General features: G+C 37.1%; 1 protein-coding gene across 1 annotated transcript; it reads right to left on the bottom strand.

The window, feature by feature from the left end:
• Nucleotides 1–57: 57 nt before the first annotated feature.
• LOC135469400 (peroxiredoxin-2-like) lies at nucleotides 58–8,614 on the bottom strand. The gene is made up of 7 exons (XM_064748036.1): nucleotides 8,561–8,614; nucleotides 6,876–6,957; nucleotides 6,383–6,524; nucleotides 5,555–5,690; nucleotides 4,771–4,874; nucleotides 3,780–3,910; nucleotides 58–3,054 (listed from the first exon to the last, which is right to left on the bottom strand). The coding sequence occupies exons 1-7, from the start codon at nucleotides 8,594–8,596 to the stop codon at nucleotides 2,969–2,971; spliced, it is 717 nt and encodes a 238-aa protein (XP_064604106.1). The 5' UTR covers nucleotides 8,597–8,614; the 3' UTR covers nucleotides 58–2,968.
• Between the last annotated feature and the right edge of the window lie 4,648 nt (nucleotides 8,615–13,262).

Genomic DNA, 13,262 nt, shown 5'->3' with positions numbered 1-13,262 from the left:
AATGGTAGGCCTAAAATAAATACAACTTAAAAAAAAAACACAACTGTTTGAGTCATTCATAATCACCCAGTTCATCCATTTTTATTGACAGTTATTTCATCCATGTTGGATATATAATGAATATTCATAATTCTTGGCGTAAAAGATATTCATCTCATTAGCTGGATCATCAAGGCATGATATGGTTGACATGTACATATATCTATACATACCTGTTTGAGAGATACATTGACTGTTGGGTAAAATATATTATGGATATTAATGTTTTAGGACACCTGGGTTCCTCATAAGGAGCAGGAGGTGATAAATAATATGAAACTATATGGGGAAAATGCTGACTTTTCTGATTCCTAAAGTAATCAAGTTTGCCGTTACAAGTTTAATATCTACTGTATATACATGTACATATTCCTTTTTTGTACCAATCATATAAGCCAGACACACCATGTGAATAAGAAATTCTTGATCACAGCATCTGCTGGAACAATGCTGATTTCGTGGGGTAATGTGAAAAGTCGCACTGTACGTCAACCTGTCTCTCCTAATATATTGAATTCATAATAAAAATACAATGATACACTAGCTCACAAGTTTCTTTCAAACCCTTACTTCATCAGCACAAGGAACATTACATTAATCTACCTAGTATGATGCAGTCTACTTTCTTTTAAGAGTAAATGTAGTTTCTCCCAAAAGAACTTGTACAGGAAAACTAATCTCACACCATTTTCATAAAAAGACTGACAGTAATAAACTACACCACTTAGTATAACATGAAGTCACACAACCATGTTTTCACTTCCCATTCTGTACTGACACATGCAATTCACATATGCTGGCATCCACCAAAAGCCTGACACAACAGTACACCTTCCATGAGATGAGCTACAGAGGTATACATCTGATTTTTAAATGGATTAAAATGTGCAGACAATTATTCTATCTTGCCTTCACACTGAGATTTGTACTTTGTTTATTATTAGGTTTTGCCACCATAGAGCTGATGAGATTTCCGAGTCCAGAGATTCCAAAAGGCATAAGCTATTTTCTTGCACATTTTCTTTGATTCATGGGGTAGGATAAACTTTGACGCATTGTGTTGGAGTATGTTGTGTGACCTGATAGTGTTGATCTTGTTGCATAATAGGTCAAATGATCTGAATGTTGTGCATTCTCAGAATCTGACTCGGCATGAAATAAAGATCAGCAGTATGGGGATACACAACAAATGCCAAGACCAACAGCACCACTACTTATATGTGTATATTAAATAGCCAGTATGTAAGCTGAGAAATAAAATGTAATCTTAACCAGATAAAATGTAAGCCATGGAACAGATAACTTAAAGGTATGCAAAAACTGGTAAAATATAAAAACATTACATGAAATAGCCAAGGTGTGCATTTGGATATTTAAAACTATCTCAAAGTGCTAAGCTACAAACCGAGAATAACATTTTATGCTTTCCATGATTTTGCAAGCTATTATGTTATGAAGTCAGCTGACTGATGCTTAATGCCGTCTACGAGTTGTCTCATCTTTCATCATCTTAAATCATCTTAAATCTCAAATGCAGGTATTCAGAGGCTGTGATCCTTCTTATTTTGTTTTGATTGAAACAACCCTTGGCCAGGTAATATTTTGCATTTTAAAAACAAATGTAAGCACACCAAAAAAAACCAAACTAAACATGAAAGACACATCTACCACATTAACAACAGTTTCTGAATTAGAAAATTAGTACTTTGTTGTTTGGTTTTTGTTTTTTTTGAGTTGACACTTTACAAATATTAGATCATGCAACATGTGAATTACTTCTCACAACAATGAGATACAGGTAATATAATGTCACACAAAGACTCGACATACACACCCATATTGTTATTATTACTAGAAAAATATCCTGCTATCTATGCCCTATTTCACAAACGTAGGATATGTAACTCAGTACAACATGTATAAGCCAAATAAAACAAATTAAAAATTTCTGTTGGCACTCAATTCAGCGTTTTCCAAATTCTGTGGCCAAAAAATTTTGTGTGACTTAAAAAATGCTGAGTGACTAATGTAACATACTTGACTAGATGGGTATTGGATTCTTTGGTCAGCAGTAAAGCAGTTTGACAACATTTGACAGTGGCTTTTGAATCTCAAAATTTAAACTTTGGCATTAGCATCGTCTGATGACAATATTGAGTAAATTCAGTAACAAACAAGGGACCACATGTCTTGTTATTTAGTAAGAGTATCAGTCTTTGACAATTTGTCACAAAACAGAAGCCATTTCAGTTCTAATGCAAACCTAGTGAACCACACAGTTCAGCCTGCAGTTTGCAGCACAGAAAACAGTGCTAAAGTTGTTACACAGGGATCAAATCAGGCAATAGAAACACAAAACCATTCACTGCATAAGAGTTCAGAACAACACAACTTTTGCTGCATGATTTCAAAGCAGTTAATAAATATGCTAAATGCATAAATCTGTAAATCCCGGTAATCTCCAAGGCTTTATATGGTAAGAGTTGACAAAAATGAAGGTAAAAACATTCTAATTTGGCCAAGCAAACAAAACCGGCATGCCCTGCCCCCTTCAATCACATTCCCATTTAAAGCTATCAAGTGTACTATTGACTCCATATCAGATGCATGTGAGGAATTATACAATCACTATGGTCAAACCATTTAAATATGTAGATAAATTCAACCAAGATGTAATTAAGTTTTCCTTTATGATTAGAATTCTATACATTCACATAGATTCACACCAAGACATTTTGAGATCAGCTAAAATCACTCATTCATTTGGGGATCGACAAAAAAGATATAATCTCACAAAATCGATCAGTTTGACTGCATGATATTCCAAGATCTTTTTTGAAACTCAAAACAGAAGACATCTTCACAGATCTTTAGCACATGACGTGCGATTCAAAAACACAAGAGCATGAGAATTTCAAACACAGCCAAGCTAGTTGACTTTCTGGAAATATTCCTTGGATCCATCTGGTGTTGGCTTTATAGTAGCAGAATCAGGTTGCCAGTTGGCTGGGCAAACTGAAATTACAAAACCATAAATGTTCTAGTTGATCAAGGGATGACAAAAAATTCGACAATTGGTTTTCTGTATCATATAATACTATAATAATTTAGACTATATTTGCACCAGTTCGTGCCATTAGATAAAAAAATTCATTTGTCAGATATATCAACATGCACTTTCCTCAGGCTTGGGAATGTGTTCAGCTTCGCACACTGCTAATTTTTTCCACTACTAAGATCTAAAAGAACATATCATCTGAGGCAGATTCCATGTAGCCAGTTTTGATTTCTGTCAAAATTTGAAATATGACTTAACAGGTTATTTTGGGGCCCCAGAAATTAAAATTTTGACCATCTGATTAATGCTGTCTTAAGATTCCGAACTGCCAGTTCCAAAACTACACATTGTGACAAAGGCTTTAAATTTTGACTGAAGTCAGACATGGCTTTGTGGAATCCGACCATTGTGTGATGAAGAAATATTTCCACAGCTAATTGAATTATTTGATTATTTAATTACTCAAGCAGTCCATCTCTTATGGGAGGAGAAAACAGGAGAGCCAGAATAAATCCATTATATGAAGCCCATTTAGAGCAAGAAAACAATATACAAGCAGTTGGCTAGTTGTAATTTTTCAGCAAATGATGTTCCTCTGCTATACCCTAAACCATGTCGGTGAAGTCACCCTTAAAGACAACAATACAGTGACAGGTGAGAAAGCACCAGATTACTGTCTCACCTTCTCCATATTTCTCCACAAACTGGAAGGCGCGTATCAGCCGTAGTGTCTCCTCCACAGACCTACCCACCGGCAGATCATTGATGGTCACCTGACGAACCAGTCCTTTAGGGTCAATGATGAACAGACCCCTACAAGGAAAGAAGGGAGATAACACATAAGCACATCCAAATGCATGAGAAACTATGTCAGTCTCAAACCAATTATAAACATTTACCTCTAGCAAAATTGAAATGTTGTGGTACCACTTTCAACATTACTGCAGTCAAATAAAAACAGTTGTTCCACTGTTTTGTGATTTTTTTTTCACGGCAGTTTTCATGTTTTCTGATATTTGAACTGAAAGACCAGCTAGTATGAAACTAGACATAAAAGGACAATAATTCTAAAGGCAAATGACATTTTGTACTTAATTCCACTGTCTTCTTGTCAGACCAGTTTTGAAGAATGTGAATGTCACACAACTCATATATATATATTTCATTGTTTTGCTCCATACTTAAGAATATTATATATTGTGTACCATATTTATTGTACACAACAGCACTAGGGTAAGGTTCATAAGTGAAGGAACCTATGCAGAATGAAGATAAAACCACCATGACAATGTGCCGTAAATCATCAATATATTCAACCGCCTCTGAAACCAATATTTTGAAACAGTCTGAGAGAATTATGGGGAGTAGAGAAATAATTCGCATAGTTTTATGAAGCTTGCATCTTGAGTGACACAAACAATTAATTTTAGTGTCATTTTCATAGTCATTGTGTACATCAAATCCACTTTAAACAGTGCCTTAATGGTTGAATAGGTTGAAGATTTACAATAGACAACCTCGCAGAAAAAAGAATGGGGGTCAAGCCAGTATATGGCTGAAGGTTTAAAACAGGTATTTTAAAAAAAAATCCCATTAGACAGGCTGGTCAACAGGTTAACAAAATTTGAATGCACTGTCATAGCTACACATTAACATGTACACCTGGAACTCACCTGAGAGCCACACCTTCATCCTCCAGTAAAACTCCATAATCCCGAGATATGTTCTTCTGGAAGTCAGACAACAGTGGGTACTTCAAGCCACCAAGTCCACCTTCCTGCAACCATGTAGATTTATTTATTTATCTGATTGGTGCTTAATGCCATGCCTAATAATTTTTGCCTTATTTAAAAATGGTGATCAGGATTATGGGTGGACGGAACAGGAGTGTGTGGAGAAAATCACTGCTTTTCCTCAGTTACCTCACAAAACTTTGCCATGAGAACATTGCTTCAACCAAACAAAACAGTAAGGGCTATGCAGGCACTTAAAAGAATATTTTCTTTATTATTTCATAAAAGTATGGTGTAACCCTGCTTTTGTATGACCTTTTCACCATTTGTTATACTTTTCATTCAGCAGTATTTACTTTTATCCTAAAATATTATCTGATGATTAATATCCACAGTATTTCATTCCTTAAATTACACCTGGGGAGAAAACTAAAAATGAATAGTATTTTACAAGTACATGTGGCATAACAGATATGTATTAGTTTTATTTAAGCTAATGCTTAAAAAAAACTGAAGTGGCATATTAAACATAGACCAAAGTTCTAGGGTTTAGCTCCTATATCCACTGTCAGCCAATCAGCATCATTTCTGTATGCCTTCAAAAACCTCATTAGTTAGGGGTCCACTGTCAGTGACAAATCAAAATTTTCGCTGTTGGAACATGTATCAACCTTTTACAATGGCTGATGAGTGATGACTCACAGAAGCCAACCAAGTCCGTTACCTTCCTAGGGGTATTAATCCAGGCGAGATGACTGAAGTGCGAGTCCGTAGACACTCCAACCACCTCCGCATTCAGAGCCTTGAACTCGTCCATACTCTCACTAAAGGCAATGATCTCAGTGGGACAGACAAATGTGCTGAAAACATTCAAAAGTATGCAATGAACATCAACATTTGAATAGATTTACTTGTATGCTGGGGGATTATTTATTTGTTTACTTTATTGTTGCTCAACCCTTTCTCAAGACTTCTACTTTAATCATGGTGGGTTGAGGAGACCAGAGCATGAGAAGTTAATCTTATTGGTCAAGGTGAGGACGAATGAGTCCAAAGAGCCAATAAAAGCCCCTTTGGTGTTTATTCAATATTTGATTGTTGCTTAAGGACATACTCAAGAACTTTTGACTTATACCACGGTGATTAGTTTTATGGGTGATGAAAACCGAAGTGGTATATAACATATCTTCCAAAAATATTTCACTCATATCATAATACTGGTCTGCTTGAAGAATTAGTTTTAGTGCTGCCTTACTAGAATACAATGCTGAAAATGTCAGACAACACAGTCTTACACCACGATAACACCAGTCTGACCAGTATTTGACTGTCCGAATTTTTTAGCTGTCCCAATGCATAAGTCACAAGATTAACAATGGTTAAAATGATTTATCTCACCTACGAGATGGATATATGGAAAAAAATATTTTTAAAAAAAGAGTCAACAAAACATTTATATCTGCATCAGATTTACATATAAAAGAGAACAGCAAAAGGCTTTGAAGCATCTGTTGTTGCATTATTAAACATGGTTAAAGCAATTAGTCCTTACAAGTCAAGAGGGTAGAAGAAGAGCACGAGGTATTTTCCACTAAAGTCTGACAGCTTTAAGTCTTTGAATTGTCCATTGACCACAGCCTTGCCACTGAAGTCTGGGGCTTGCTGGGTCACTCTGGCTGCATTCAAGCATGGAGCTGAAAAATCAACACATGTTAAAGTAACTTTTAATGTTAAGAAAATAATGCGCATTTTACTTCAGTGGTAAACAATGCATTTCATTTCACATTCGCATTTATCACTTATGGAACTATCAACATGTCACTTGTCCACATATTGTCAAAGATGACAAACTTCTAAACATTATTTAAATTTCTGTACAATTATTATGTGCTGTTGTTACTTGGCCATAACTCTTGTCAAACTATTAAACAAACCCACAGTGACTCACATTATCAATGATGAATATCTGCTTCTGGTTCATGTTTATCACAGTTCAAATAGTTAAGTATTAAACAAGACTACAAAAAGCTTGTCATTAGAGTTACCAAGAGAAAACTGTCTTGTAATTGTTCTTCCACATGTAGTAAATGGCCTCTGACAGCTGCATTCTCTCAAAGCTGTGGAAACCTTAAACGAAAACAAGCAGTCTAAATTATGGTTTCATTTATTTATTTGATTCGTGTTTTACGCCGCACTCAAGAATGTTTCACTCATACAAAACGGCCAGCATTGTGGTGGGAGGAAACCGGGCACAGCCTGGGGGAAACCATCGACCATCCGCAGGTTGCTGTCAGACCTTCCCACTTACAACCGGAGAGGAAACCAGCATGAACTGGACTTGAACTCACAGCGACCGCATTGGTGAGAGGCTCCTGGGTCATTACGCTGCGCTAGCGCGTTAACCGACTGAGCCACAGAGGCCCCCTAAATTATGGTTTCAGGCCTGGTGAAACTTTTTTTGTTATAATTATGAACTAAATAACACTGGCAAGGCATGTTTCTTTGATCAGTTATTTTTTATAGTTATCGAAAAGTTTCTTTACAGTCAGTTTTATTGGTAGAGGAAACCAGAGAGCCTGGTCAGTTGCCTGACCTTTGGTAAGTTACTGATGAACTTATTATGCTTTACATATGATGTAAGTGGTACATGCAAGGCTTTAAACACATGAAACTTTGCCATGGTTTGTTTATGGACTTCAATTCTTGATCATTAGGTAAATATATTAGGCCTATCACACTATATTTAAAAAAGACATATCGCCAAAAAAACAGACAAATGTGCTGTTATTTTAAACATCATTTACATAAAGTTGAGACTTCCAGATGTCTACTGACATGAATCTGACATTGAATGGAAGATCAAATGCTTTATGTTTATCTAGGGTTTCCCTTTAATCAATTCACTCAAGTCAATATATTTACAAACATGGCAGGTAATGTGTTGTAATTATGCCACCTAGCATGTAACTTTAGTTCTGCCCTAGTGGTTATTGTAAATTATGAATACTTTATAATACATTATCGATAGATAGGAAGATTGTATTTGGTTTACTAGACTTATAATTCACTTTCAATCTGTCATATTGTTTATGTGTGCGATCCTTGTGCGAACGTTGCATTGTGCTGCCTCATTTGCATGTCATCTCGCCGAGCGGACAGTTTAGATCAGTGACGAATTTCCCATTATAATTCTCTTAATTGACATTTTCCGGAAAACATATGCACAGGAGATTTAGTTAGGAGTCGAATGTAACTCATTTTTGTATTTAGCGGAACTAACTCAAAAATGCTGAATTTCTTTCAGCAGTATGTTTCTTTTAAAATACCGGTACAAAGAAAAGTGTTTTGACCTCCAAAATTAGCTGTTTCACCCTCATAAGGAATATTATGTTCAAATTCAAGAAATTCAATTTTTTTCTTCTAATTTTGTGCTGTACAATCCACCTCATACACCTGCGAAATAACAAAGAGAAGACAAACTTGCTGGCCTGTATATTTCACAGTGCAAACTCTATCGTCTGTAAGACACTTGCATTTGTACGTTACCCCTATAGGCCTACTGTTGTTGTTGTCAAACTTTTTGTACCGCTGTCTGTTTGAGTCACACATATGGCGGCAACATGCTTGCATGACGTTAACACTATGAACGATATTTGGGAAAACAACGTCCGCGTGTGCTGTGGCAATGGTTTAAAATATTAATGATCTGGACAAAGAATCATATACTCACTCCACGCCGCAAAGCTTGCATAACGTTCGTCGCCATCGTCTGACTTTCACTGTATGAAGTTATCGCCCCTTAATGCGCTTGTATCATGGGTCATCGCCTTTCATCCACACGAGTCCATTTTGCTTATTTATTTATTTATTTGATTGGTGTTTTACGCCATGCTCAAGAATACTTCACTTATACGACAACGACCAGCGTTATGGTGGGAGAAATCCGGGCAGAGCCCGGAGGATCATCCTTAGGCTTCATGCAGACATGCCTGTAGGTCTACATGTAATTTGTTTCAGTGTGGTGCATGCCAAAGACACTTTGCAGACCCATCAGCCATGCAGCAATTTCAAAGTTTACTGACACCTGACAGACCATGCAGTAGTATCGACTTAGACTATCCAAGGTGTTGATCGAACACTGAGCAGGGATATGACTGGTGAGGGATATGTCACAAAGTCATTGATTATGAACATACAGTTGTATGACTCAAATTTGCAGTTTTCGATCAAAAGATACAAAATTCTATATTCTTTAAATTTGCCAAAAACATGTAAAATCTGTCGCAATTTGAATTTCTAGTAAAAAAATTCTTCAGCTCGCCATCAACCACCAATAAATAAATAATCTCCTAGATAGATCTTCATATCACATAGCAAGTGGCAACTCCTTTTCAAATAAATGACCCTTATATTAATATAATTATTTCAATGGGGCATTGCATGGCGAAGTACTAAAGTTTGTGGCTAGCATGCATGGCATTAACATTTGCCTCATTTGAAGGTTCCTTATTTGTACGATATGAATGTAGCCTAATGAATAAAAATTATTGCCTTTTCTCTTCAGCTCATTTGAATATTACCCCCACGAGTGAGTCGCCATGTAAACTAATGTATATATGTATGTATGTCTCCGATCGAGTTACACCGTACTCAAGAATGTTTAACCTATTCCACGACAGTCAAGTTTATGGGTGAAGAAGAGTGCCCAGAGTAAAGCACTTCCTTACAGGCTAAGTACCAAGTACCATTTAATACAAAATGGGTTGCAATTAGAATAGGGTAAGCAATTGCAACTCTTTTTGAAATAATATTTCATTAGGGGTTGCATTTGCAGCGACTATTGAAATAAATATTTCAGTAAGAGTAATTTATTTAAGTAGCAACGTTTCAAGTACGAAGCAGTAGCGCGAAAGAGGAACTGTTTTTTTTTTTTGTTTGTTTTTTAATTACAAGCCAATATTAAGACTATCCGAGAACGCAAATCTTCGACACGGCTAAATGTACAAACCACCGTACTATAGATAAAGGGACGTTACTCTGAATATATGCCCCATTTGTAAATGGTGAAGAACCGTTTTCTGGATGCGGATCCCAATTACCACCAAAATATAACGGCTTGGTCCTTATACCTAAATGCCCCGCAACATGTGCACACATTTTCATCCAAATCACACTATATGTAGCCTTTTCCACATATTTCCTGACAGAAAAACAGACTAACAAATAAACACCAGTAAAAACATAACCGGCTGTAATTAGTCCTTAAAGTGTTCTTTTTCCCCCCTGAATTGTTGTTCCATTGTTTGATGGACCGGCTTACCGCTGGAGGAACTGTTCTACGGTTACAGGACCTTCATACTGCGTGGTTCTCTTCCTACATAATTCTTTTAATTTGTCAGTAGGCTGACTGATTGAAAACAAAAAATATCAAATGTACAAAGCAGTGCCGCGATCAAAATCCCACCTTTCTATGCATACATTCACACCAATTGACCTTTTTAAAATACTTTTATCAGGCCTATTTACCTATCTATTTTTAACCATCCATGTTTTCCTCACGAAAAACAACCGCCCATAACACGAATAGTGGACACAAAAGGTTTGTCAAATGGCATAGCTATAAACCGTCCACAAATCCATATGAAGCAGACAATTTGTATTGGCAGCGAGAAAATCGATGTGACTCAAATCCGCAGAGCTCACGGTCTTTATCCTGTCCACAGTACAAATTTACAAGCCGCAGTCTCTTTCCAAACTTGTCACTTAACCGTTCACGCCAAAGAACAAACTGAGAAGTTATTGACAGCCTATCCTTGTCTTTATGTTCACGTCAGAGATCGTTACCAGAGGCGTGTAGTCGACATTACCTTTGTATTGATTTACACAATAAACACCGTGGATATCATAAAACAAGTTTAAACTCGTGGCAGCCGAGTATAAAAGCTTTCATATTATATTTTATGTGATTCATATAAAAACCCAGTTCACTCCAAAACACATAATCCTACAAATACATTATTAAATGTGCAGGCATTTATGTTATAGGCCTAGAAGCAGGGCGAATGGATCCAGAATACAGGCCTTTTCATACTGTCTGTATAGAAAGGACTATAGTAACTACTGAAAGATCGAGTTCAATTTCAAAATGAGCGGAGGGCCTACAAATACCTTAAAATTTGAAGCCGTTCACAGAATTAAGGGTATACGGTATAGGCCTACATACACTGTGTATTCATGGGCTATACCTTTATCGTGGATCGGTATTAATCGATACTAAATGCAAATTGCATTTCTTCTATTTCCCGTGTATTTTGAAGGTCAAATATATATTGGATCATCCCCACATGGAACTTCACAGCTAAAATAACGTTTACTGTGTCATATCATCATTCTGGTGACTGAGTTCGGCGGCGATCTTGACAGAAAATTTGTTAATGTAGAAATAAACCTTTATGATATATACGGGCAAGTTTTATGCATACAGAAAACGACTCTTTTTTCTATTATGGTTTCACAGATATTCAAAGTCTGACCCAGGAGCCCTCATTAAGGTGGTCGCTGTGAGTTCAAGTCCAGCTCTTGCTGGCTTCCTCTCCGACCGTACGTGGGATGGAGCCAGGAGCCTGTGGATGGTCGTAAATTTTACTGAAGAATATTTCACTTAAACGGCTGCGGCCAATATTACGGTGGAAGGAATCCGGACAGAGCCCAGGGAAAACCCCATGTTCATCCGCTGTTTGCTAGCAGACCTTCAAACATACGACCGGAGAGGATGCAAATTCCCTGTTCAAGGCTAGGTTTTAAACTTCGCGTGTCCCAGCGAATGAAAGGCAATGGTCTCTAACCACCTCTCTTAATTAATTAAGACAAAACACAGTGCACAACGCTTATTATATGAGGGGCAATATTGGCAAAGGTGGACAACAGATGTCAAAGATTTGGATGCCTTCTACATATATATGTATGATTGGTTGCTTAGAGCAGATAGTGATTTGGTGTGCAGATATATAGTGAATGGGTATACCATAACCTAGATTATCCTAAATGTTGCCACATACATTTGTTACCAGTAAAGGTAACAATATATATAATCACATTTTCAATGTATTTATCGCCGCCGTCTTATGTATAAGTGAAATATTCTTGAGTACACTCTAAATGTGGCGCACATTGGAGACACCTGAAAAGGTTTGACATCGATGTATCGATATGCTAAACGCGTTTAGCAAAATTCACGAAGTGTCTGTTTCATGGCGTTTTAATCGCTAAACACGTAATCGTCGTTCATTGGCCTTATGGCGTTTGTATGACCATATCCGAGCTAAACATAAATATAACAGAAAGCTAAGTACCTGTCTACCTAAACATGTAGAATTGCTTCAAGGAAAAGTAAGCACATTGTGAAGAACACACGTAACAGCTAAACATGTCAATAGGACGATTTTCATGACGCTATTATTCAGCTCAGTTGCTAACCGAACGTATCGAGTTTAAACGTGTGTAGACTCCTACACGTTCTATTTGCGCTGGCTGGCCATAGTACACGTGATTTTATTGAAAACGAGACTGGTTGTCTGCTCATTTTTGGAAGAGAAGATACGGTACTGGTGTGTACTGGTTGTGTCTATCTTTTCTCATAAAATTGTTTGTGTTTGTCTGCTGCACAATTTAGATTGTGTCATGCATTATTATATACGTGTGTAGTTGTTGTGGCGAGTAGTGATGTGGTCGGTGTGTTATGGTTGTAGGTTAGGTAGATCCGAGACCTGTTTCAGTCTTCCCAGCTTAGCTTTCGGAAATACTAAAACTTAAAAAGCCCACGACAAACAGTTTACAGTTGTGTCCAAATCCGGCAAAATTCTGATACAGTTTAATTAGCTTCGAAATAACATCACTGCAGCCACATGCAGCGTCAGTTGAAGCAGTCAGCCTGTTAATCAGCATGTATATGTGTGATGACTCGCACGTGTATGCAATATTACCGATGCTGACCTCATCTCCAAACTTTTCAGATACTCCTTGAATTTGACATCTTAACATGAGGACAGAATTACGAAGCAATGTATGCAGAAATAATGAACTCATGTGCATGAGAGTGTGTTGTCAGTAACCAGAAGAGAATGGAAGAAAGGCGGCATTGGTTTTGAAGTAAGTTTTAATGGATTAAAAGTGTGTTTTCCTTGATTTGGGAATATATTGTTACACTGGCAGAACAGATACGCTTAGGAATCGAAGCGAAGTCTTAGCTCGAATGTAACAATGAATGTCTATGGAAGCATGTACTGGAGCGCTAGCTTGTCGGAGGGACAGGGCCTTCACATCGGCTTACAATGCGCCAGTGTATTTATGTCAACCGGGTACCAAATACAGACATTCATTGTCAACAGCAATATACGTTGCGTTTCCAAAGGAGTGACAAGAAATTAAAGTTG

This window comes from Liolophura sinensis, chromosome 6 (assembly GCF_032854445.1).
Source record: "Liolophura sinensis isolate JHLJ2023 chromosome 6, CUHK_Ljap_v2, whole genome shotgun sequence".
In the NCBI taxonomy this organism is placed as follows: Eukaryota; Metazoa; Mollusca; class Polyplacophora; order Chitonida; family Chitonidae; genus Liolophura; species Liolophura sinensis.
The sequence above is the reverse complement of the archived record's forward strand: the minus strand, read 5'-3'. Positions and strand labels throughout refer to the sequence as shown.